This window comes from Mesoplodon densirostris, chromosome 3 (genome assembly GCF_025265405.1).
Source record: "Mesoplodon densirostris isolate mMesDen1 chromosome 3, mMesDen1 primary haplotype, whole genome shotgun sequence".
Lineage (NCBI taxonomy): Eukaryota > Metazoa > Chordata > Mammalia > Artiodactyla > Ziphiidae > Mesoplodon > Mesoplodon densirostris.
The window spans coordinates 111,273,349-111,299,286 of record NC_082663.1 but is presented as its reverse complement, the minus strand read 5'-3'; the positions used below and the strand labels follow the sequence as shown (position 1 = coordinate 111,299,286).

Below are 25,938 nucleotides of genomic sequence, written 5' to 3'. Positions count from 1 at the left end.
TTAGCAATACAGTTAAGACATTTGAATCAGTCCTCTACACTGCCTTTCTACAAAGTAGGGATATTTCTCATTTCTCCACTGATAAGGGTAATTTTCTATTTCTATTACATAACTTCATCTACTAAATGCTTTGAGATGATTGTGGTTACGTAATGTGATTTTTCTGTGTAATTAAACAAATCAAGAGCATGCACATTTACGTTTCCAGAAAAAGGAAAAATGACAACGTATCTATCATACTCACACCTCATTTAGGGTGTGTGGAAATGTGATTCCTAAAAAAGGAAGTTCTACATGAATCTATGCCGTCTAAGGTCCTTATCGCATAGTACTGATGGAAATGCACCACATTTGAGCAAACACTCTTGTCTGACATAAATCCCCTGAAATTATAGAATGCCCTCACCTAGAGTTTCCTCTAGCTACCTTTCATAGAACTGTTGGTTCATACTCTCAGGCTGCAGTAATAGCTTTCATGCCTTTCATGTCTAAGGTCTAAGGTCTTCTAACAACCCCTGTCTACTGACCCATTCCATCCCCTTCCAATTCTTCACCCATTTCCCTCGAAGAAACCTTAGACTCTCTAAAACATGGAGCACAGTGCCCTTCCTTTGTTTTTTTAATATGGCAGTTACCACATCATCACTTAAAGACACACACCCCTACGATTATGGATTAGAACTGCACATCAGAACAACAACAAAAATGAAGAAAAGTCACTGCAGGAAATCAATCTTATTGCAGAACACACTACACACATGATTGCAGACTGCTGAGGAGGACGCACTGGCTGGGAGTACAGGAAGGAGAAGGTAACTCACTGGCCTACAGGATACAGTCTGGTCAGGCAGTGCTAACTCTCCGTCTGGGCATACAGCAACATTAAACATTCAAACTACTGGGAAAAGGATATGTTCTTCACTTGAAAGAACGAAACCATTCAATGATTTCCGATTTCACAAAGTGTAAAAATCAGCCTTTCCCCAGCCTGGAAGGCTATACATGACCTGGCCCTTAACTATCTCTGACCTCATTTCCCACCACTGTAGCCCTGGCTCACAGCCACTCTGCCCTCTTTGACATTCCTCGTACACATACAACCCTTGCACTTCCAGAACTCTTGTACTCGCAAGTCCTTCTACATAAGCATGTGCCTTACTTCCTTAAACCTTAGCTTAAATATCACTTCATCAGAGAGGCGTTTCCTGTACACTCTTAATATCCCCATTTCTCCTCCTCTTTTTTCTACTTTCTTTTTCCTTAGAGCAGTTACCATCACCTGATATCACAGACACCTATTTATTCACTAAATATCTCCTCCACTAGAATGAGAGCCATGAAGCAGAAACAGTGTCTGTTTTGCTGTTATTTCATCAGTACCTGGCTCACTGTGGAAATACCAGAGTGTTAATACATGATAACTGGGCACAGGTGTCTAATTAAAATAACACATTTCAGAGACAAACAGCATTACAAAACATCAGTACCATGTGGGAAAACACTATACGGGGAAAGTATGTAATATGACTAGAAAAGGGGGAGGCTGTAAATCAATACGCATTGTTTTTGAGGACACCTCAGAAGTTTATTACCTTAATTGTGGTGATGGCAACGAGGGCATACGTATGTCCAAACTCGCCAGTTTGTATACATTAATTATGTGCAATTTTTTGGTATACCAATTATAACTCAATAAAGCTGGCGGAAAAAAAGTCCACCAGCATGCCAATGCACAACAGTAAGCAGGTAAAGAATTCACTACAGTCCTGTAAACAGCTGACAGATCTTTTCATTTTTTAAAAAATTAAGTTGCAAGACAGCTACAATCCAATTTAAAAGTTCCAACCTCAGCACTACCTAGCAACAACAACTGCAGCATTTACACTACAGTCAATTTAAAAGGTTTAGATTACTACGGCTCCAAAAATTGGGTCTCTATTTTACTCTGTATTATACTGTGCTAAAACGAAAGAGTAGCAAGAAAAAATATGATTCTTATGCTACTACTCAGAAAAATACATTCTAAGTTCTTCCCAATATTGGGTTGCTCCTTTTCCACACATGGAATGTGCAAGAGCAGGGGGTGGTAAAGAAAGAGTGGGAGAGTTGGCACACAGCACTCAATCTTGGTACATACTTCTAGAAAACTTTAGAGATGACCAAGCAGCTTTCAAATGAGACACTCTTGATACTGTCTAATAGAGCTGCAAGGATATGTTTTTGTAGACTGTAAACACACACACAATTATTACTGCATCCTTTAAATGTTTTTTCCTCATGCCAACAAGCAAGCTGTTCTTCTACAATAGTAACCACACGGCCCTGTTAAGTTTTGTGTCATTTTTCTCAGCAAGTCAAAAATGCTATTCTTGTGGAATATTTCATACAATTATGTATTATTAAACAATAACACAATACAGACATGTTATATGTGCACAAAAAACTCAAACTGCAAATCCTTTGTGTATCAGAAAATGTAGTTCTAATGTCTCATAATTCTAAAGCCTTATGCTCCCACTCTTTAAATTCCTGATCTATGCCATTCTACTTTGAGTATACCTGTATCACATATTGGAACAGGATACATTTTTATTACCAACATTATGAATGCCGGCAATAAACAAATCAACCTTAAAAAATATGGAGGGCCTCCCTGGTGGCGCAAGTGGTTGAGAGTCCGCCTGCCGATGCAGGGGATACAGGTTCGTGCCCCGGTCTGGGAGGATCCCATGTGCCGCGGGGCGGCTGGGCCCGTGAGCCATGGCCGCTGAGCCTGCGCGTCCGGAGCCTGTGCTCCGCAGCGGGGGAGGCCACAACAGTGAGAGGCCCGCATACCGCAAAAAAAAAAAAAAAAAAAAATATGGAAATATGACTTCTGGTTTCCTGCCTGACTCGTAAGGAGCTCAGAAGATGTCATGCCCATCCACACTATCAAAAAAGTTGAACAGGGGCTTCCCTGGTGGCGCAGTGGTTGAGAGTCTGCCTGCCAATGCAGGGGACACGGGTTCGTGCCCCGGTCTGGGAGGATCCCACATGCCGCGGAGCGGCTAGGCCCGTGAGCCATGGCCGCTGAGCCTGCGCATCCGGAGCCTGTGCTCCGCAACGGGAGAGGCCACAACAGTGAGAGGCCCGCGTACCACAAAAAAAAAAAAAAAAAAAAAAAAGTTGAACAAACTGAAAACCAACAACTGTTCTTACATCCTTTAGAGAACTGAGATCACAGAGCAAACTGCTGCCCCCAGAATTGGAGACATAGGCAAATACAGAAAATCACAATGTACTAGAGCAAAAACCTCCAGTCAGTGCAGGACCAATGTAGGAAAACAAACTGTAATTGGTGAATTGCTGGAGGATGAGTGTAGACAGCTGGAGAGTTAAAAAACTCCAGGGGTGCCCAGTCTTAGGAGGGTGTGAACTAGATTTAGTGAGTTAATTCTACAGGACGGAACATAGCAAAAGTGATGGGATGTCACAAAGATTTTGACTTCCATCTTGCTTGCCCTCTTGCTCATACTAATGAAAGCCAGTCGCCATGTTGTGAGCTGTTCTATGGAGAGACCTGTGGAGCAAGAAACAGGGAGGCCTCCAGCCAACAGCCAGCAAGGAACTGAAGCACTTTTTCCAACTGAGACTCTTGTTAGGATTCAGAGAGGAACTGAACCCTTCCAACAACTCCTTTAGTGAGCTAGAAAGCTGGTCCTCTCCGTATTGAACCCTGAGATAATTACAGCCCCAGCTGACATCTTAACTGTAGCCTTAGAAAGATCCTAAGTCAGAGGACTTGGCTACACAGTGCTAGGATTCCTGACCACAGAATCTGTGAAATAATAAAAATCTGTTTTAAGCCACTATGACTTAGATGAACTTGCATCATCTTAGGTAACTAATACTTCATCCAATCCAATCTCTGTATTCTCAGTGAGCTAATGGAAATCAGGAGAGGTCTGATACTTTGCCTGAACTCTAAGAATCAGAACACACCAGAAGCTAGGCCCCAGGTGGGGTTCTCTCAGCGATTTACAATGCCTTTCTGCAATTTGGTGGTATGGAAATTTGCCTGGCCTGTTCTTAACAAAGCCTACCCTCAAAAGAAACTACTTTACCAAAGCCTAACTGACTAGGGTTTTACCAGAAACTAACCAGCTTTGGGGAAGGGAAATATCCAACTCCAGCCTCCTCTAGCCTTTCTGTCTCAACTGAGGAGTAAAAAACAAAACTGAGAAGTACTTATATAGGTCACAGCCCAGGGGCACAGGCTCACTGAAAGACTGAAACCTAACCACAGCAGTATATAATGCTTCCCCACACCCAACATCTTACCAATACATCAACAGGGCTCCTGTACAACAGGGAAATACAACTGAAAGAACTGGACATCTCAGACCTTACTTAAGGAGAAGTCTCTAGGGAAACCAAAGACAACAGGGCACAAAAACAAGGAAATTTTATCCTGTGACACCTACAACTACAACAAACAGTAAATAAAGCCTAACCCCCACTCAGATAAACATAAAAATTCACACTACAGGCCTATTTCCCTCAGTTCCTTTTACCCAGAGTATTATCACATATGACTTTCAACAAAAATTACAAGGCATACTAAAAACAATATGGCGACAGGATTCAAGTATTCTATAATCTTTAAAAACTGTTGAAAATCTAATCATTGATAATATATATCATAGATGATAAATTATACACAATAACTTAAATGCACAGGTAAACGTGTTTGCTAAAATAAACATTCATTTTATGCTTAAGTAAATTTGAACCTTTCCCATTAAAGTCAGGAGAAGCTAGAATGTTTAGCCATCACTGACACTATTCAGCATTATACTGGAGGTCTTAGTGCAGTAAGATATTAATAGGGAAAAAAGTATATGTATCAGAATTAAGACTGAAAAAAAAATGTCACTATATGGAGAAATTTAGGAAATATAAAATGTTCAGTATGGTATCTGGATAAAAAAGTAGTGTATAAAAATTATTAGTTGCCTATACACTAGTTAAAAAAAAATCCAACTAGGAAACTTAACGGCAAAACAATATCATTCAGAATAGCAACAAAAATCCATAAAAAATCTAGAAAAAATCTAGCAAAAAATGTGCAAAACTTACATGATGAAAATTTTAAGCTTACTAAAAGAACATGAGAAGGTCTATATAAATGAAGATGTATGCCATGCTTCTCAAAGGCATTACTCAAAATTTTATAGATGTCAATTCTCATCCAATTACATTCTAGATTCAATGAAATCCTAAAGTAAATCCTACAGGATTTAAAAGATGCATTATGAAATATCTCAAAGAAAAAATATAGAAAATAACATAATAAAGACCCATGTTACAACAATCCAGCTTAAAAATAAGACATTACCAATACAGTTTAAAAAGAAGAACTATGTACTAAGTAACTGCACAGGTGTAAACAATGTAACCAAAAGAACAGGACAGATTTCAGGAACAGTCTCTTTAAATATATGAAAATGTAGTATATAATAAAGGTGACATTTCATATCACTTATAAAAACACTGGCTATTTAATAAACTGGTTTTAAATAGCTGATTAACATGAAAGAAAAGTTAGACTCCTACCTCATGCCTCACAGATCAAAGAGATAAATGTAAAAAACAGTTATTATAAAAGTAGTAAAAGAGAAGATGGTGGAGCCGATATCAGCAGGAATCTGTATCCCCACCACAACAACTGTACGGGCATAATCTGTCTGTTGTTATCTATTCTGAAACTCTAGAGTCTGTTCAAGGATTGCAACTTCCAGGGGAAAACTTGGAAGGTAAACTGCAGCTAATTTCAGTCAGCGTTAGCTCTTAGCACAGTAGTAACTACCTGCCCAGCCCCGTAGCTGTGTTCTTCGCATATACTATACACAGCTTGTGGGAGCCACGATGGGCAAAAAGGACCATGTCCTCCAAATATCTCTGCTTCTGATCACAGAGGAGCAACGGACAAGGAGGTGGGTAGCGACTGTTGCAAGCTCCTCCCTCTCTGGCTGAAGTGACTTCCAGAGGATTTAAAAAGCCACGCCCTTGCTTTTCCTCCCCGCCCCAATTTTTCATTTTTTCCCCTTTCCAGAGCCAGACATTAAAGACTAGGACATTCAAAAACAATTGCAGGGCTTCCCTGGTGGCACAGTGGTTGAGAGTCTGCCTGCTGATGCAGGGGACACGGGTTCGTGCCCCAGTCCGGGAAGATCCCACATGCCGTGGAGCGGCTGGGCCCGTGAGCCATGGCCGCTGAGCCTGCGCGTCCGGAGCCTGTGCTCCGCAACGGGAGAGGCCACAGCAGTGAGAGGCCTGCGTATCGCAAAAAAAAAAGCAAAAACAAAAAAAAAACAAAAAAACAATTGCATATACAACAAGGGCAATTACAAAGTGACCGTGTATATGACCAGGGAAAGGCTCAGAAAAGATCTGAAGAGACCTCAGGATTACACCTCATTCTTCCTTTTATGTTGTTACAAATGTAAGCAAAACAGAATAAAATAGAAATTCATTTATTCTGCCAGTCAGACAGCAAACCAGCTAGCATGTATAGCTACATTCTCCAAGGTATTAGATTTGACCCTGAAGATACAAAGTAAATATGCTCAGGGCCCCTAAAGAATTCAGAACATGGTGGGAAAGACTATAGAACAGTTAAGTTACTATGCAAGAAGTTCCATCCACAGAAAAATGAACTAAAAGAGCTGGTGGAAAGACACATTAGGTATTATCTAAGTCAGGGGAAACCTGGTGAAGATTTCATAGAGTTGACATTTGATCTAGGCATCTTAAAGGATGAAGAGAAAATTGGACGTGGAGGGCAGAATTTTCACAGAGGTAACAAAATGTGCACAGGTTAGAAGGGATAAAAGTGGGGTAGGTACCAAGAAGAAGTCAGCCAAGACTACTTACTATCCATATGACTTTGGGCAAAAAACTGAACCTATTTCAACTGAAAAATAAGGATAATGGTATCTTCCTCAGAGAGCTGCTGTGAGGAAAATGAGATGGTAAATGAAGAAGGATGTGAAGCAACCTAGCTATGACATCTTCCACCACTGATTTCCAAAGCTGACTTGGCTGTTCTACCTCAGATTGTCTCCCTCTCCTCTCACAGCTCCTCCAGAAGCTGGTCTACTTGGTAGAAGAGCATAACCTTCTCAATCATATACAATGGTCTAGCACAGTTCCTCACACATGGCATTTACATAAAACACACTTACTTTTTTTTTTTTTTCTCCTTTCTTTAACCAGATGTTCAGAATTCCACTGACAGGCCTTAGTACTGCCCTGCAATCACTGCTGGGGTCCTGATTCTCAACTTGAGAACCAGCATTATGTTTAATAAGCACCCCACCCAATCTGTACATGTATTACTTCATACTTACAGGTTGAGGCTGTTCTGCAATACAGCAGTTGAAACACAACCAGAATTCACTCATGCTTACAGTCCAAGTTATAAATGAGCACCAATGAAGTTTCCAAATCTCAATTCAGGAAGCTTCACAAAGCAGGCTTCTCAATATGATAGATGTCCAAAGATGCCAAAATAATAACTTTATTACTTCTCTGTGTTTTTGCTCCTGGAAGTCACGTATCTTATATAGTCAATCTAACAAAGAAAAGGTCAGATTGTTTCCTTTCTTTGCTTCTGATTCTACAGAGACTCGTTTCTGAACCACCAGGAAAGGTATAAAAATTGTTGTCTTGACTCAGGACCTTAACAGGTAGTCTAGAAAAAAAGAAGAAAAGAAAAGAAGTTACTTTACTTATCTTACCCTTAGAAGCTTTTATTTCTTTAATCTGTGATAAAATTAAGACTATTTCCCCAAAAAGTAAACACTGAAAAAAAATCAAGATTTTAATAAACTGATATTCATTCAATAAAAAAATATTTGAGTACTTTCTCAGTGTCAGGTATCAGGAATATAGCAGTTAAAAGGAGACAGTAATCCTTGCCTTCATAGAGCATTCTATTTTATGACTGTAAAAGCTTTCCCCAAAGCCATGACTCTAAACCTTGTAAGACATAAATGACAGTTATTTTTATATTTGTATAGAAGATCTTCAATGAGGATTAATGCATATATGTTCAATGTCACAAATATGGGTAATAAGGCATGAATTATAAGGACCCTGATTCTACACAGTCCAGAGGACATGTCCTCCAACATACTAGAGAACAATGACATGTTAAGATCTAAACATATGTTCAAAGAGGAAGGTAAGAAGGAAGAAAATGTACATTCTTGCCACAGTAAAATTCAGAACCTGGAATGCTTATTTTCAAGGAGAGGTGAACATTCCTTATGTCACCCAAACTCCTAAACAAAGAAATAGCAGTCTTACAATTGGCTCTGTCCAATAAAGTGGGTAAATACTATGAAGGTTTATAAGCTCAAAAGAACTGTATGTTTCATTTACTTCCTTAGCGAGAATATAAGAGCAAAGGGTTAAATTCACAACATCATGAATATTATTTCAGGGCTATTTACTTAACAAGCTTAATTCCTCCCTGAATCAAAGACCATGGCCACTAAAATATCATTGTGAAATCTCTTTTAACCAATTTTATGAAAACAAATATGCCTTTGTTTGAAACTGAAAATTCCTTATGCTCATCACTACTGATGTAGCACATACAAACATGAATTACTCTGTTTCAAATCTACTGGATTTGAAATCTGAGGTTTTAAAATCTATTATTTGATTTATTCCATCATATTTTCCTCATCTACATATAGAGCTAGGCAATTTCCTTTTTATTTGTAATTTACCTTTGCCAGAAGCCACCTTCAAATACTAATTTTACATTGTAAGGTGTTTTATTTTCTTCTTTTTTTTTTTTTTTTTTTTTTTTTTGCGGTATGCGGGCCTCTCACTGTTGTGGCCTCCCCCGTGGCGGAGCACAGGCTCCGGACGCGCAGGCTCCGGACGCGCAGGCTCAGTGGCCATGGCTCACGGGCCCAGCCGCTCCGCGGCATATGGGATCCTCCCAGACCGGGGCACGAACCCGTATCCCCTGCATCGGCAGGCGGACTCTCAACCACTTGCGCCACCAGGGAGGCCCTATTTTCTTCTATTTTTAACTGAGTATACATTCCTTTTGTTTAACACTTAAAAGTAAGAGATGACTTCCGTATTTACAATCAACATTTTCACAAATTCCAATTTCCTTCCTTTTTAAAGCTGTTCCTTATTTTGCAAATTTCAAAATATACATGTTCCCATTCCCATGTGCCACTCTGAAAATGACATTCACAATATTTCCTCTTTCTTAATATTTAATTGAAGAATGAGTGTTTAAAGTACAATAATTTGTGCTTCTGTTTTTGGAGATAAGACAGAAAGGATACTTAATTAAGAATAATGACCTAGATAATAGATATGATGAAATACATTTTCAAACCAAGGGGATGTTTGCAACTCCACAGGTTTTTATTTGTTAAGTAAACATATAAATCTAAAAATGTTTCAAACATGCCTTGGAATATCATACCAGTACACTTTTTCCATTTTCTTGCTTTTCTAAACAAAATTCCTTTTTAGAACTTTCAAATGTATATATACTTAAAACACATTTATTCATAAACACCTTATAGAGAAGTATTGAATCTGTCACAAAAAATTTCAACACTACCACTAATAATAAATATATTAACAGGTACTTTCACTTCTTGAGCTCATAGTTGCTTAAATCATGTCCATTTTGAAAACCTTACTTTAAAAAAAAAATCTTAAGATAACAAAAGAAGAGTCACTTTGCAACAACATCAACAACTAAACTTGGCTCTAAACACAGCTCAGCACATTCCACACATAAATGAGGGGTCAAACTGGGCTACAGCACCAGAGAGTATTTCACGAATTCATAGTTTCATTAGACATAAGATTTTAGAAAAGCTTAAGTGAACTGTCAGGCTACTTAGTGACTGGCAGAGATTCCTTGCATTAAAAGTTAAGTCTCTTGACTTTTAAAGAGATTGGCATGAGTAAAAAAGTGTAGTAGTATTCTCTGGTCAAAAATATAACCTCCTCCGTCCCCTCCCCTCCTCCTCACTTTCCACACCTACAAATGCTGCACATATAAGCTTTATTACTTGTGGGAACAGTTTTGCTGCTGACAATATGAAAAATTTATGTCCCAACATCGTACCCACAAATTAATAAAATTGTTTAGGTCAACTTCCAAAGAAACAACAATAAAGCCATGATTTGAAAAACAAGGCAATGAGGCATACCTTTTAATACAATTTCTTCCCTTTTTTTTTTTTTTAACATGGAATACTTTAACTCAGTTAAGGTATTGAGCATGCTCAGTTTGTGTGAAACAGAATCAGATGTTTAGAATTTAGACTTTGATATAAGAGATGTGTGGCAGTTGTTAGTACTACACTAATTTTTAGCAATGTTAACGGGCAAGTGACAAGCTCTATCATTAGTTATAAAAAATGGAATGCTTCAATGTCACAGGTCTGAAATGAGGGCTAAATTAGGATGTACATAAGGGCACTGCATATATCATAAAGAGCTATACTGATACAAGATGCTCTTTTATTTGTTATCAAAATTAAAATAGCTAATAGCAGAATGAAGTAGCAAAAATAATTTGTAATAGCTGTAAATTCTTAGGAAACAGCCTAAAAGTCTATTCAAAAAAAAAAAAAGAATAAAAATTTTTTTAAATGAACTGAGAGACAATCTACGGAATGGGAGAAAATATTTGCAAACACTGCAACCCACAAAGGCTTAACTGCCAAAATATACAAACAGCTCATGCAACTCAACAACGAAAAAAAATCAAACAACCCAATTGAAAAATGGGCAGAAGACCTAAAAAGACATTTCTCCAAAGAAGAAATACAGGTGGTCAATAAGCACATGAAAAGATGCTCAATATCGCTCATTATTAGAGAAATGCAAATCAAAACTGCAATGAGGTAGCACCTCACACCGGTCAGAATGGTCTACGAAGAACTAAAAAGTTTACAAAGAACAAATGCTGGAGAGGGTGTGGAGAAAAGGGAACCCTCCTATACTGTGGGTGGGAATGTAAATTGGTACAGTCGCTATGGAAAACAGTATGGAGGGTCCTCAGAAAACTAAAAATACAATTACCATATCATCCAGCAAGCTCACTCCTGGGCATATACCCAGACAAAACTACAATTCAAAAAGATACATGCACCCGTATGTTCACAGCAGCACTATTTACAATAGCCAACACTTGGAAACAACCTAAATGTCCATCAACAAATGAATGGATAAAGAAGATGTGGTATATATATATATATAATGGAATACTACTCAGCCATAAAAAAGAACAAAATAATGCCATCTGCAACAACATGGATGCAACTAAAGATTATCTTACTAAGTGAAGTTAGAAAGAGCAAGACAAATACCATATGATATCATTTATATGTGGAATCTAACATATGACACAAATGAACTTACCTATGAAACAGAAACAGAATCATGGACATAGAGAACAGACTGTGGTTGCCAAGGGGGTGGGGGGCGGGAAAGGGATGAACTGGGAGTTTGGGGTTAGTAGATGCAAACTATTACATATAGAATGGATAAACAACAAGGTCCTACTGCATAGCACGGAGAACTATATTCAATATCCTATGATAAGCCATAATGGAAAAGAATATGAAAAAGAATGTATATGTCTGTAACTGAGTCACTTTGCTGTATAGCAGAAATTAACACAACATTATAAATCAACCATACTTCCCATTAAAAAAATTTTTTTAAAGAAGAATAAACAAATAGAGACTTCCCTGGTGGTGCAGTGGTTAAGACTCCACACTCCCAATGCAGGGGTTCCCTGGTCAGGGAACTAGATCCCACATGCATGTTGCAACTAAGAGTTCGCACGCCACAACTAAGGAGCACACATGCCACAACTAAGACCTGTCACAACCAAAAAAAAAAAAGAGTAGACAGATAGCATTTTAAACTGAAAAAAAATGAATGGTGCTCCATTCATACAAAAGAACACTATATAAAATGAAAATGATGGTAGTTTCATCCAACACACTGGACAATTCTCAGTGCCATGTTATTAAGGGAAAGAAGGCACAAAACAATATACATGGAATGATTTCCTTTATACGAATTTCAAAAACAAGTTCAACTAAACTATTTTGTTTAGAGATGCATATAGAAGTATAAAAGTAAAGCAAGAAAATTATAACAGAAGTCAGGAAAGTGGTTAGGGCTGAGGGCAGGAATTAAGAATTAGGAAGAGATGCATAAGAGCTCCTGGAACACTAACAATATTCTACCTCTTGACTTAAGTGGTAGTTACACAGGTACTTGCTTTATAATTTTGTATTAAATAGTACATTTATGGTCTATGCAATTTTTTATATATTATATCTGTAAATAATAACAATTTAAATACATAAGTAAAAGAAGCAAATACTAACAATTTCAAGTTGTTTGTAACAGAGTGATGGAAATGCAAAATACAATGTCAAGTAAAAATGAACACCCTTTGCTAGAGACTTTGAAGGAACTGGTAAAATTTGGGAGGTTTGAGTGGGGAAAGGGGTGATGAGGTCTGAAGTTCTACCAGATGCCAAAGAGATTTCCACCAGAAATGCAAAAATTACTAATCAATGACCAAGTCTGAATTCTCAGTAAAGCTTATTCATAGCTGCACCAGCACTAAATCTGTCCCAATCTAGTTAAAATCATTCTTTGATATTGACTTGTGGTACAAGATTCTATTGGGAAAGAAAAAACAAAAATACAAAAACCAACCCATTCTGAAAAGAGCTTTCAAACTACATACTTATCACAGACCTACTTTTCTGTGGCTAATCAAAGTTCAGTCAAGCCACTGTTCCCTGAACTCAGTTATAAAAGGCACAGACAGGGGCACATGTAACTACTAAAATAAGAGGGTTAGTTTTTTTTCTTAGAATGACTGCTTATAGGTTAGTCTTTCCCACAGTTTCGTGTTAATGTAATCACATGGTACTTTTTTTTAATATCTGGCTTTTCAAATTCAGCATGTTTTTGAGATTTACCATGATGCCTCTATTAGCTAATTCACATAGATTTCCATTGTGTAGACACAGCACAATTTAACTTCATATTTAATATTTCCAGTTTTTGGCTGTTAAAAATAATGCTGCTATGAATTAGTGTATACAAATATCCATGTAAACAGAAATTTTCATTCTCCTGAGTAAATATTTAGGAAGAGAATTGCTGAGTCATATTTTAAGTATAATTTTAACTTTATAAGAAACTGTGTACCAGTTGTCCAAATCAGTTGTACCATTTTGCATTTGTACCAGCAAAGTATGAGAGTTCCAGTTGTTCCACATTCTACCAACACTTTGTATCGTCAATCTTGTTATTTTTAGTCATTCTAGTGGGTATGAAGTACTACCTTGCTGTGGTTTTATTTTTTATTTTATTTTATTTTTTTTTTTTTGCGGTATGCGGGCCTCTCACTGTTGTGGCCTCCCCCGTCGCGGAGCACAGGCTCCGGACGCGCAGGCTCCGGACGCGCAGGCTCAGCGGCCATGGCTCACGGGCCCAGCCGCTCCGCGGCATATGGGATCCTCCCAGACCGGGGCACGAACCCGTATCCCCTGCATCGGCAGGCGGACTCTCAACCACTTGCGCCACCAGGGAGGCCCGTTGCTGTGGTTTTAATTTGCACTTTCCTGATAACTAATGGTATTTAGTCTTTTCATGTGCTTGCTAGCCATTCATATTATCTTCTTTGGTTAGGTATATTCAGATCTTTTGCCCATTTTTTAATTTAGTTGCCTTATTCAGTTGTGTTCTTTACATATTCTAGATCAAGCCCTTTGTCTGATAAGTGTATTGTGAAGATTTTTTCCTGGTCTTTGTCTTTCCATTTAAAAAAAAAATAGGGCTTCCCTGGTGGCACAGTGGTTGAGAGTCCGCCTGCCGAGGCAGGGGACACGGGTTCATGCCGTGGTCCGGGAAGATCCCACATGCCGCGGAGTGGCTAGGCCCGTGAGCCATGGCCGCTGGGCCTGCGCGTCCGGAGCCTGTGCTCCGCGACGGGAGAGGCCACAACAGTGAGAGGCCCGCGTACCGCCAAAAAAAAAAAAAAAAATAGCACCTTTCGGGACTTCCCTGGTGGTCCAGTGGTAGAGAATCCGCCTTTCAATGAAGGGGAGGTGGGTTCGATCCCTGGCCAAGGAACTAAGACCCCACATGTCGTGGGGCAACTAAGCCCACACACTACAACTACAGAGCCCGCGTGCCGCAAACTACAGAGTCCACACGCCCTGGAGCCTGTGCGTCACGAGAGAGAAAACCTGCGTGCCACAACTAGAAAGATGCCCGTGCACTGGAACAAAAGATCCCACATGCCTCAATGAAGATCTTTCATGCGGCAACTAAGACCCGACACAGCCAAATAAATAAATATTTTTAAAAATAGCATCTTTCAAAGAGTTTAAATTTTTGAATTTAACAATATCTAGTTTATCTATTTCATCTTCTTTGTGTTTTGTGTTCTAAGAAATTTCTGCATATCCCCCAGACATAGCTTTCCTTGTATTATTTTTTCTTCTAGAACTTTTAGTTTTTACTTTTCAGTCTATAATCAATTTTTAGTTATTTCTGGTGGTATAAAGTAAAGGTCAAAGATTCCTTTTTTACGTGGATATAGCCCATTGTTCCAGCTCATCTGCTGAACGATCTCTCTTTGCCTATTGACTTGATTTGGCACTTTTCACTGAAAATCATATAACTGTAGGTTTGTGTCCATTTCTGGGCTGATTATTACACTGGTTTATGCCTATACTAGAACCAGATTGTCTTGACTGCTATACTTTTTTTATTATTACTATTTTACTTATTTTTTTGGCTGTGTTAGGTCTTAGTTGTGGCATGAGGGGATCTTCATTGCAGCATGCGGGATCTTTCACTGGGGTGCATGGGCTCTTTGTTGTGGCATGCAGGCTTCTCTCTAGTTGTGGTGCACGGGCTCCAGAGCGTGCAGGTTCAGTAGTTGCGGCGTGTGGGCTTAGCTGCCCCGCGAAGCATGTGGGATCTTAGTTCCCAGACGAGGGATCAAATCCGCGTCTCCTACACTGGAAGGCGGATTCTTAACCACTGGAGCACCAGGGAAGTCCCTTGACTGCTATACTTTTATACTAAGATTTGAAGTCAGGTAGATAAGTCTTCCAAATTATTCTTTTCCAAGGTTACTCTGGATTGTCTAGATGCTTTGCATTTCCATATGCATTTGAGAATCAATTTGTCAGTTTCTACAAAAAAGCCTCCTCTGAATCTCATTAGGATTGCATTTATTTTGACAATTATTTGGAGATTTACATTTTAACAATAGAGTATCTAACCCATTAACATGGCACATCCAATAGTCTGTAAGTGTACAGGTTTTCTACATATTTTGTTGCATCGTTTTTGTTTTTTAACTTTGTTTACAGCTTTCATATGAAATCTTTTTTTTTTTTTTGGCTGTGCTGCGTGGCTTGCGGGATCGTAGTTCCCTGACCAGGGATGGAACCTGGGGCTACGGCAGTGAAAGCGTCAAGTCCTAACCACTAGACTGCCAGGGAACTTCCCATATGAAAGAAAGCTTTAAAGTCTTACGTAGTCAAACATCAATTTCCATCACAGACTAGGTGGTTTATCTTACTTAGGACAAATTTTCATCATGGACTGGGGGCTTCTTTTACTTATTCCAGGATTATAAACCTATCATCCCACATAGTTTCATTTAGGTTTACTTTATAAATTAACTTGGACATTAATATTTTATGGGTATAGTCAGGTAACATTTTCACAGTCTACTACTCAGGCTTTTTCTTCCTAACATCTTCCTTTTCGCCTTAATTAAAAACTCAAGTACTTAATGCCAAACATACATATGTAGGGAAGAGATTCTTATATTGGCTCAAACCTGAAAGAGTTTGCAACACAGAGCAAAGTAATAACATAAGAAAACTACTGTCCCCTTCTCTAATGCTCACACTTCTCCCCCCTGTATGAGACTGAATACCATGTTTCCTCTCTTTAACAATAAATCCTCCTTTTCCTTTCCTGCTACTTTCCTTCTTTTTTTCAAGTTTCTCTCTCTCCCTTTTTCTTTCTCCCTTTTCCATGTCTTCATCCACTCTCCTTAAACCCTTTGTTAGCTATGTAGAGTTAGAAATAACAATTTTGTGACACACAGTAGATTCTCAATTTATTAGTTCATGGATTGAAACCTATCTTAATACTCTGAACTTTTCTCCTGCTTTTAGGTAGATATTTATACCCACCTGCTAATGAACATCTCATGTGGTCTCCTTGTTCATTTAAACACATTATTTTTAACACTAAATTCACATATCTGTGTCTGTGTTACCTTCCTTGGTGGGTGGCACCACCATGCAATGTTTACCAAGCAACACATACTCAAATTCTATCCCACTACCTACAGTTCTGTGAATAAAACTATACTGTAAAATGTTTTCTTATATGTAAACAAGTCTTTACTGTTATTCAAAAATTAATATAAGCACAAAGATTTTTAAAAATTGATACACAATAAAAAGCTATTTAAATGGCAGATCAGACCTATCCCTCTCCATCTGTTAGTGGGAGTCATTTTTAACTTATCAAGATATTTCTTTTGATATTTATAATTATGAGTAAGATGACAATTGCTATGTCTTGTTATTTTTAGATAATTTAAACTGATGTTCTGTTAAAACAGAAAAGGATACGTCTTTTTTTAATCACTGCCTACCTTCAAACTCCCTTTCACTATTGTCATCAGTGATAATTAATAATTTTTGGTTGAATCAATACTCAATGTTTGTTATTGTAATTGCCACTGATGAAACAAGTAACCTATTTGAATTAGCTATCCTTTCTTGAAAAATCTTTTGTTTCCCTGAGGTTAACAGCACCTGAGAATTTGTGTTTGCTTAGTTTTTCTATGTACCTATACAAGAACTGCAAAACACTTTAATTAGACCTGTAAAAGACATGTAATTTCCAAATACCCGAAGACGTGAGTAAATGTACTGACTCAAATTTTCTTTTGGTTTCTTCACAGAACTTCCTAGCCTCTTACTTCAATCTTTACTAGCTGTTCTCAAGGCATGCTCCTTCGGTTCCTTTCCTATGTTGATGTCCTGTTTCTGAGGATCACCTCTTCCTTTTTTCATCCTCCTCGGCTTATTTTGTAAAATTACACATTCCACTAGCTTATTAAGAAAGGGCACACGGAAGAAAAATGTTCTAAATGCTTGCATTTGACATTTGATTGACCATTTGGTTAAATATAGAATACCAAGTTAAAGATCTTTTCCTCAGGATTTTAAAGGCATTGTTTCACTGTTTACAACCTTCAAGAGTTGCTGCTGAGAAGTCTGGTGGCATTCTATTTTTGTTTCCTTTCTGGTGATGTATTTCTCCCTTCTCTGAAAAGTTTAAAGATTTTTCTCTTTACTTTTGGAATTCTCAAATTTCACAGAGACGTAACTTGGTTTGGTCCTTTCTCATTCATTGTGCTGGGTACTGGATGAGCTCTTTCAAACTGAAGAAAAATATTAGTTCCTATACCACATGGTTGTTGTGAGAATTACACAAAATACTTATACTTAGCATATGTAAGTATAAATCATGTTGATGATTACTAATATTTACTCACATTTACCAATTTCTTTGATCACCATTTTTGCTTGCCTCTCAATTTTTCCATTAAAGTTCAGTTTCCTTCTTCATAAAGTGCTTACTTTAAGAGTTTTTCTTAATAGTACATCCTTTTTAATACTGAGCTACAAGTAGTTAGCTTCACAGTTGTTTCTCTAAAATTGTGGGGTTTTTTTTCAATTTAATTTTGAAATAACTTATAGAAGAGTTGGTAAAACAGAATAGAAATGTCCCATGTACCCTTCACTCAGATATACTAACTATTAACACAAGGTCTGTATTTTGCCCTTAGTCTTGCCTGACAGGTTTTTCTTTTTTTTAATTAACTTTTATTGGGATATAGTTGCTTTGTATGACACTTTAGCTAAGTACAGAATTCTTGGTTGACAGTGTTTTCCTTCAGTCCTTTTTTTTTGATGTGGACCATTTTTTTAAGTTTTTATTGAATTTGTTACAACATTGCTTCTGTTTTATGTTTCTGTTTTTTTTGGCCCGACGAAGCATGTGGGATCTTAGCTCCTTGACCAGGGCAGAAGGCGAAGTCTTAACCACTGGACTCCCAGGGAAGTCCCTCCTTCACTCCTTTACAGATGTTATTCTGACCACTACTGCTGCTGATGAGAAGTCAACTGTCAATCTAATTTTCGGTCCTTTGAATGTAAATTTGTTTTTTCTCTACGGATGCTTTGAAGACTGCCTTTGCATTTGCCTCCAATTTCACTGACTCTCTAGCTTCAGATTCTTTTGTATTTATGTATGATTCTTTCACCTGTTTCTACTACTATTTAACTTTTACTATTAATATTTTCCCCCAAATGATGACTTTCATTTCAATAATCACAATTTTCATTTTAATTAATTTTATTTGGTTCTTTTCAAAATTTATTTACTTCAGTGTCTTAGTCTTTCATTTAGACACTTCAAATAGACTTATTTTATAGTGTTTTTCTGACTATTCTGGTAAAGCCCAGTGCTCCCTGGTTGAGGAGCAATCCCTGAAGAGCAGTATGCACTTTCTAGTGCTTAGAAGCCCATAAGATGAAGTATACAAGTTCAAGTATATGTTTTAATTTATTTTCTTGGCTTGGGATTCTTATATCACATGGATAGTACACATTCATAATACACCCTGGTATCTAGATGCAAGCTTGGAAAGACAGTAATAATGCAGTGATTTAGAACCTAGACTCTGAAACTAGAGAGCCTAAGTTCGAATCCTGCATTCCTCCACTCCCTGGATGGATGACCTTGAGCAAATTATTTAACCTCTGTGTGTCTCAGATTGCAATTCTATAAAATGGAGTTTATAACTATCTACCTCAAAGGTATATGTGAGGATTAAATGAGTAAACTTAAATTGCTTAGAATAGTGCTTACTACACAGTAAGTTTGAAAATATAATAAGTTTTTCTTGTTAGTATCATCATCATCATCATCATCATCATCATCATCTTCACTATTACATCATTTTTTTTTCTCACCACCCAGAAAACTGAGCAGAGACAAGTCTCCTTGATGCTTACCTAGGCAGGTGGACAAAGATTCTTCTAGTCAGTCTTCTTTTCTTAGACGAAGTAGCACACATACAAAACCACATGAATCTGTTTATTATAATGTATATTTATTTAAGAGGGCAAGTGAAGCAGGAGCAGTATAAGGTAGTCTATGACACAGTAAGATTAACACAGGGTTTTCAGTAGATAGTTGGAAAAGTAATTCTAACTTACACTTATTAATTGTAAAAGAAAAAATACATTCATATAAAAAACTGTATTTAGTAAGGTTTTTCTCTTAGTATAGAGGGCCATGTATATCAGAGGATTAAACTTTTAGAAGGGAATGCATACCATACCTATTTACTGCCTGAACAGGCTGCCTGGTCTGTTTTGCAAAAGGAGGAAGGGAGGTAACTAAAAGGCTTAAAGAATGAGAAGTATGTGTAATCCATGTTTCCTGGTCCAGCATGGAATCCCAAACCATCACTTGGAAATATGACAGTTGATTAGTACAAAGTACAATCTGGGTGTGGAACAAGGTGAGGAGGAGACCAGGCTTTGATACTGTGTTTCAGATTCATCCCCCAAGAGGAAGAATATCACCATGATTTACATTTGATTGCTACCTGCTTTGTGACCATTGCCTTAGGACTTTTTCTTAACTTGATATTTTCCTCGAAAAAAATGATATATTTTCGGCAGCCAATGATTTTTTTGGCTGGGAGAAACTTTTACAAGATTAATTTGCTATGACAACAGAACTATGTCATGCTAAAGAGTTATCTTAGGAGCTTCCCTGGTGGAGCAGTGGTTAAGAATCCGCCGGCCAATGCAGGGGACACGGGGTCGAGCCCTGGTCTGGGAAGATCCCACATGCCGCAGAGCAACTAAACCCAGGCACCACAACTACTGAGCCTGCGTTCTAGAGCCCGGGAGCCACAACTCCTGAAGCTCGCGTGCCTAGAGCCTGTGCTCCGCAACAAGAGAAGCCACCGCAATGAGAAGCCCATGCACCACAACAAAGAGTAGCCCCTGCTCACTGCAACTACAGAAAGCCCGCACGCAGCAACGAAGACCCAACGCAGGCAAAAATAAAGAAAATAAACAAATTAAAAAAAAAAAGAGTTCTCTTAGTTGTTTCAAGTTTCTCCGCCCCAACACTGCCACAAAAATTAACAGCAAATTGTACTACCCACATGTCTATCATACCTTCACAAAAGATGACTTACGTTATTAGGTTATCAAGTTTTTTCCCAAGCCAAACATCTAGCACAAACAAAAAAGCCACACACAATGCATAATACTTATATATTTCTCACCATTGGCAAATTAAAGATGAACAATGACAATACAATACCTGTGACAAATGTATGTCCACCACTAAAGACTAGTCAGAGTATCAATTTATGTACAGCTTTGGAGCTCTCAAACGTACCATAAATTACTGTTTTTTTCCACAGTTGTTTAGGTTTCCGTATGCTTATCCTTAAGACTAAACAGGTTTTCCTATTCTTAGGGTAGTAAGGTAGTAAGTACAGGAGTAAAGGAAACTAACGCAGAAAAAACAAACCCTAAATAAAGTTACATGAGAGTGGAGTGACAAGTGGGAAAAATTCTGAAAGATCTCAACAAATACACTATCATTAACTTTACTACAAATAAAACCTATCAAACTAAATCAAACTCATTACAAAAAAAAAAATCACTGGAACCCTAAGAAAATCAATAATGGTAACTGGACTATTGCTTCCGGTACTAAGATAAAATATACATTTTAAAAGAGCCAAAAAGATTAAAAAAAAAAAAAAAAAACTACAGACGTACAGAACTGTTTCCACAGGTTTAAAAAAAAATTCTAGAAAATATCATACTGAAAACCACTGGGAATTTTTCAGAGAAAACAAGAACAAAATTACATCAATGCTATCAATTACAAATAGGTACATGATATTTTGACCTGTGTTCTAAGGAGCACACAGGAGAAATATACTGCCCTTAGTCAGAATGAGTTTGTGTTTCTCCAAAAGAAGAATCACTAAGCTCTTTAGTAAAACATACTACAGGCAGATTGAGCTCATGGACTCTTAAAATAATAGAAAAATGCAAGTGTCAAAGGGGAGAACTTGCTGTTATTTTATCTTTTAAAACAGTGTCCTTAGGAATACCTTAAGTACAGTTCTATAATTATTTTTAAAAACAGAGTAAAATGACATTCCACAAAGTTAAAATGAGGTATTTTGGATACTGACTTTAGGAGTCAAGATGGTGGTGTGAGAAGACTCAGAGTTAGCATCTCCGCACAACTAGGGTGCCTGCTGGCCTCTGGTGGGGAAATCTAACCTCCAAGGAGATGGGAGGAACCCCAGAGTGAACTGGTAGAACATAAGTGGACCGATAGGGGAGGAGAAGTGGAGGCCAGGCAAGATCGGCACCCCTGAGGCCAGGGAGACCAGAAGCAGGAGACAGAGGCCCTCCACGAGGAGCGGGAGAGGAACAGAGGGCGACTGCCCTGTCCACTCAGGCCCAGGGAGCCTGCTAAGCTCCTAGGCCGATGCTCTGTCCTCCAAGGATCCCCCCGCTACCCCATCACCTAGTTCATCCACCCTGCCCGCATTAGTCTTGGGGGCACAGGAGGGAGGCCAAGGAGATCAAGAGAGGCAGGTGGGAGGGGCCCTACCAGACCCCAGACCAGAAGAGCAGGAGAGGAGAGGAGGGCGTCTGCCCTGACCACTCGAGCCCAGGAAGCCTTCTGGGCTCCCAGGTGAGGCCCCCTTCCCTCTGAGACCAGGGGTGGGGGTCACGCCTGGGCCCCTTCTGTTCCTTGAGCCTAAGCCCCATTCCCCACAAACCCCAGGGACTTTTCCAGCCCTGTGGGTCCTGAGCACTGGGCCCGCACAGTGCCCAAACCTAGCCCTTGCTTAGGCCCCGCCCTCCACAGCCAAGATCTTCCCCTCCAAGTGTTTTTTTTTTTCCTTTTCTCTCCTCCTTTTTACTACTGTGGTACTGATGTACCTTCCGGTTGTTAATTCATCTATATTTTTATTTTTATATCCTTCCTAAAATATCTGTTAGATTCCTAGTCTTACTAAATTTTTTACTTTGTAGGATATTGATTTGCAAGCCCAGGGTCAGGCAGAAGCTCCTGCGGTGGGAGCTCCAAGTCCGAACCACTGGATTAACAGAGAACCTCAGACCCCACGGAATATTCATTGGAGTGAGGTCTCACAGAGTCCCTCATCTTAGCACCAAGACCCAGCTATACCCAACAGCCTACAAACTCCAGTTTTGGAAGCCTCGGGCCAAAAAAACGGAAAAAAAAAAAACAGGAACACAATCCCACTCTAAAGAAAAAAAGAATGGGAGGACAAAAAAAAATGTCACAGGTGAAGGAGCAAGGTAAAAACCTACAAGACAAACAAAATGAAGAGTAAATAGGGAATCTATCTGAAAGAGAATTCAGAGTAATGATAGTAAAGATAATCCAGAATCTTGGAAATAGAATGTAAGCACGGATTGAGAAAATACAAGAAATGTTTAACAAAGATCTAGAAGAACTAAAGATCAAACAAATAGAGATGAACAACACAATAACTGAAATGAAAAATACACTAGAAGGAATCAATAACAGAATAATGGAGGCAGAAGAACGAATAAGTGAGCTGGAAGACAAAATTGTGGAAATAACTGCCGAGAATCAGAATAAAGAAAAAAGAATGAAAAGAACTGAAGACAATCTCAGAGGCCTCTGAGACAACACTAAACGCACCAACATTCTAATTACAGGGGTCCCAGAAGAAGAAGAGAAAAAGAAAGGGTCTGAGAAAATATTTGAAGAGATTATGGTCGAAAACTTCCCTAACATGGGAAAGGAAATGGCCACCCAGGTCCAGGAAGCACAGAGTCCCATACAGGATAAACCCTAGGAAAAACATACCAAGACACATATTAATCAAACTAACAAAATTAAATTCAAACAAAAACTATTAAAAGCAGCAAGGGAAGAACAAAAAATAACATACAAAGGAATCCCTATAAGGTTATCAGCTGATTTTTCAGTAGAATCTCTGCAGGCCAGAAAGGAGTGGCAGGATATACTTACAGCGATGAAAGAGAAAAACCTACAACCAAGATTACTCTATCCAGCAAGGATCTCATTCAGATTCGATGGCGGGAAGTCCAAAGCTTTTCAGACAAACAAAAGCTAAGAGAATTCAGCACCACAAAACCAGCTTTACAACAAATGCTAAAGAAACGTGTCTAAGCGGGAATCACAAGGGAAGAAAAAGACATGCAAAAACAAACCCATAGGTCATAGGAACATACATATCAATAATACCTTGAATCTAAATGGATTAAATGCCCCAACCAAAAGACACAGACTGGATAAATGGATGCAAAATCAAGACCCATATATATGCTGTCTACAAGAGACCCACTTCAGATCTAGGGACACATACAGACTGAAAGTGAAGGGATGGAAAAAGATATTCCATACAAATGGAAATCAAAAGAAAGCTGGAGTAGCAATACTCGAATAAGATAAAACAGACTTTAAAATAAAGACTGTTACGAGAGATAAGCAGGGATACTACATAATGATCAAAAGATCAATCCAAGAAAAAGATATAACAATTATAAATGTTTATGCACCCAACATAGGAGCACCTCTATATAAGATAAATGGTAACAACCATGAAACGAGAAATTGACAGTAACACAATAATAGTAGGGGACAGGGCTTCCTTGGTGGCGCAGTGGTTGAGAGTCTGCCTACCAATGTAGGGGACGCAGGTTCATGCCCTGGTCCAGGAAGATCCCACATGCCGCGGAGCGGCTGGGCCCATGAGCCATGGCCAATGAGCCTGCGCATCCGGAACCTGTGCTCTGAAACGGGAGAGGCCACAACAGTGAGAGACCCACATACAGCCAAAAAAAAAAAAAAAAAAAAAAAAATAGTAGGGGACTTTAACACCGCACTTACACCAATGGACAGATCATCCAAACAGAAAATAAATAAGGAAACACAAGCTTTACATGATACAAGAGACCACATAGATTTAACTGATATTTATAGAACATTCCACCCAAACGTGGAAGAATACACTTTCTTCTCAAGTGCACAAGGAACTTTCTCCAGGATAAGATCATATCTTGGGTCACAAATCAAGCCTCAGAAAATTTAGGAAAATTGAAATCGTATCAAGCATCTTTTCTGAACCACAACACTGAGACAAGAAATCAATTACAGGAAAAAAACTGTAAAAAACACAAAAACATGGAGGCTAAACAGTGCGCTACTAAATAACCAAGAGATGACTGAAGAAATCAAGAAGAAATTAAAAAACTACACAGAAACAAATGACAATGAAAACACGACGACCCAAAACCTATGGGTTGCAGCAAAAGTAGTTCTAAGAATGAAGTTTATAGCAGTTCAATCTCACCTGAAGAAACAAGAAAAATCTCAAATAAACAAACTAACCCTACACTTAAAACAACTAGAGAAAGAAGAACAAAGAAAACCCAAAGTCAGTAGAAGGAAAGAAATCATAAAGATCAGAGCAGTAATAAATGAAACAGAATCAAAGAAAACAATAGCAAAGACCAATAAAACTAAAAGCTGGTTCTTTGGGAAGATAAAATTGATAAACCCTTAGCCAGACTCATCAAGAAAAAAAGGGAGAGGACGCAATCAATAAAATTAGAAATGAAAAAGGAGAAATCACAACTGACACTGCAGAAATACAAAGGATTATAAGACACTACGTCAAGCAACTACATGCAAATAAAATGGGCAACCTGGAAGAAATGGACAAATTCTTCGAACGGTACAACTTTCCAAGACCGAACCAAGAAGTAGAAAATATAAACAGACCTATCACAAGTAATGAAACTGAAACCGTAATTAAAAATCTTCCAACAGGAGGAGGAACCAAGATGGCGGAGCAGAAGGACGTACTCTCACTCCCTCTTGCAAAAACACCAGAATCACAACTAACTGCTGGACAATAATCGAGAGGAAGACACTGGAACTCACGAAAATGATACGCCACATCCAAAGACAAAGGAGAAGCCACAATGAGATGGTAGGAGGGGTGCAATCACAGTAAAATCAAATCCTATAACTGCTGGGTGGGTGACTCACACACTGGAGAACACAAACCACAAAAGTCCACCCACTGGAGTGAAGGTTCTGAGCCCCACATCAGGCTTCCCAACCTGGGGGTCCAGCAACAGGAGGAGGAATTCCTAGAGAATCAGATTTTGAAGTCTAGTGGGAATTGATTGCAGGACTTCGACGGGACTGGGGGAAACAGAGACTCCACTCTTGGAAGACACACACGAAGTAGTGTGCGCACTGGGACCCAGGGGAAGGAGTAGTGACCCCAGGGGAGACAGAACCAGACCTACCTGCTAGTGTTGGAGGGTCTCCTGCAGAGGCTGGTGGGGGTGTGGCTCACTGTGGGGACAAGGACACTGGCAGCAGAAGTTCTGGGAAGTACTCCTTGGTGTGAGCCCTCCCAGAGTCTATCATTAGCCCACCAAAGAGCCCAGTAGGCTGCAGTGTTGGGTTGCCTCAGGCAAAACAACCAACAGGGAGGGAACCCAGCCAAACCCATCAACAGTCAAGCGGATTGAAGTTTTACTGAGCTCTGCCCACCACAGCAACGGTCAGCTCTACCCACCACCAGACCCTCCCATGAAGCCTGTTAGATAGCCTCATCCACCAAAGGGCAGACAGCAGAAGCAAGAAGAATTACAA

General features: G+C 38.8%; 1 protein-coding gene across 4 annotated transcripts in view; it reads right to left on the bottom strand.

The window, feature by feature from the left end:
* Positions 1-25,938, bottom strand: part of CDC42SE2 (CDC42 small effector 2) — a 125,877-nt gene that overhangs the window by 40,896 nt on the left and 59,043 nt on the right. For all 4 annotated transcript variants that reach the window (XM_060093311.1, XM_060093312.1, XM_060093315.1 and 1 more), the window contains one exon: positions 7,392-7,735. In XM_060093311.1, coding sequence (XP_059949294.1) covers positions 7,392-7,445 — 54 coding nt within the window. In that variant the 5' untranslated portion in view covers positions 7,446-7,735. The remainder of the gene's footprint in view (positions 1-7,391; positions 7,736-25,938) is intronic.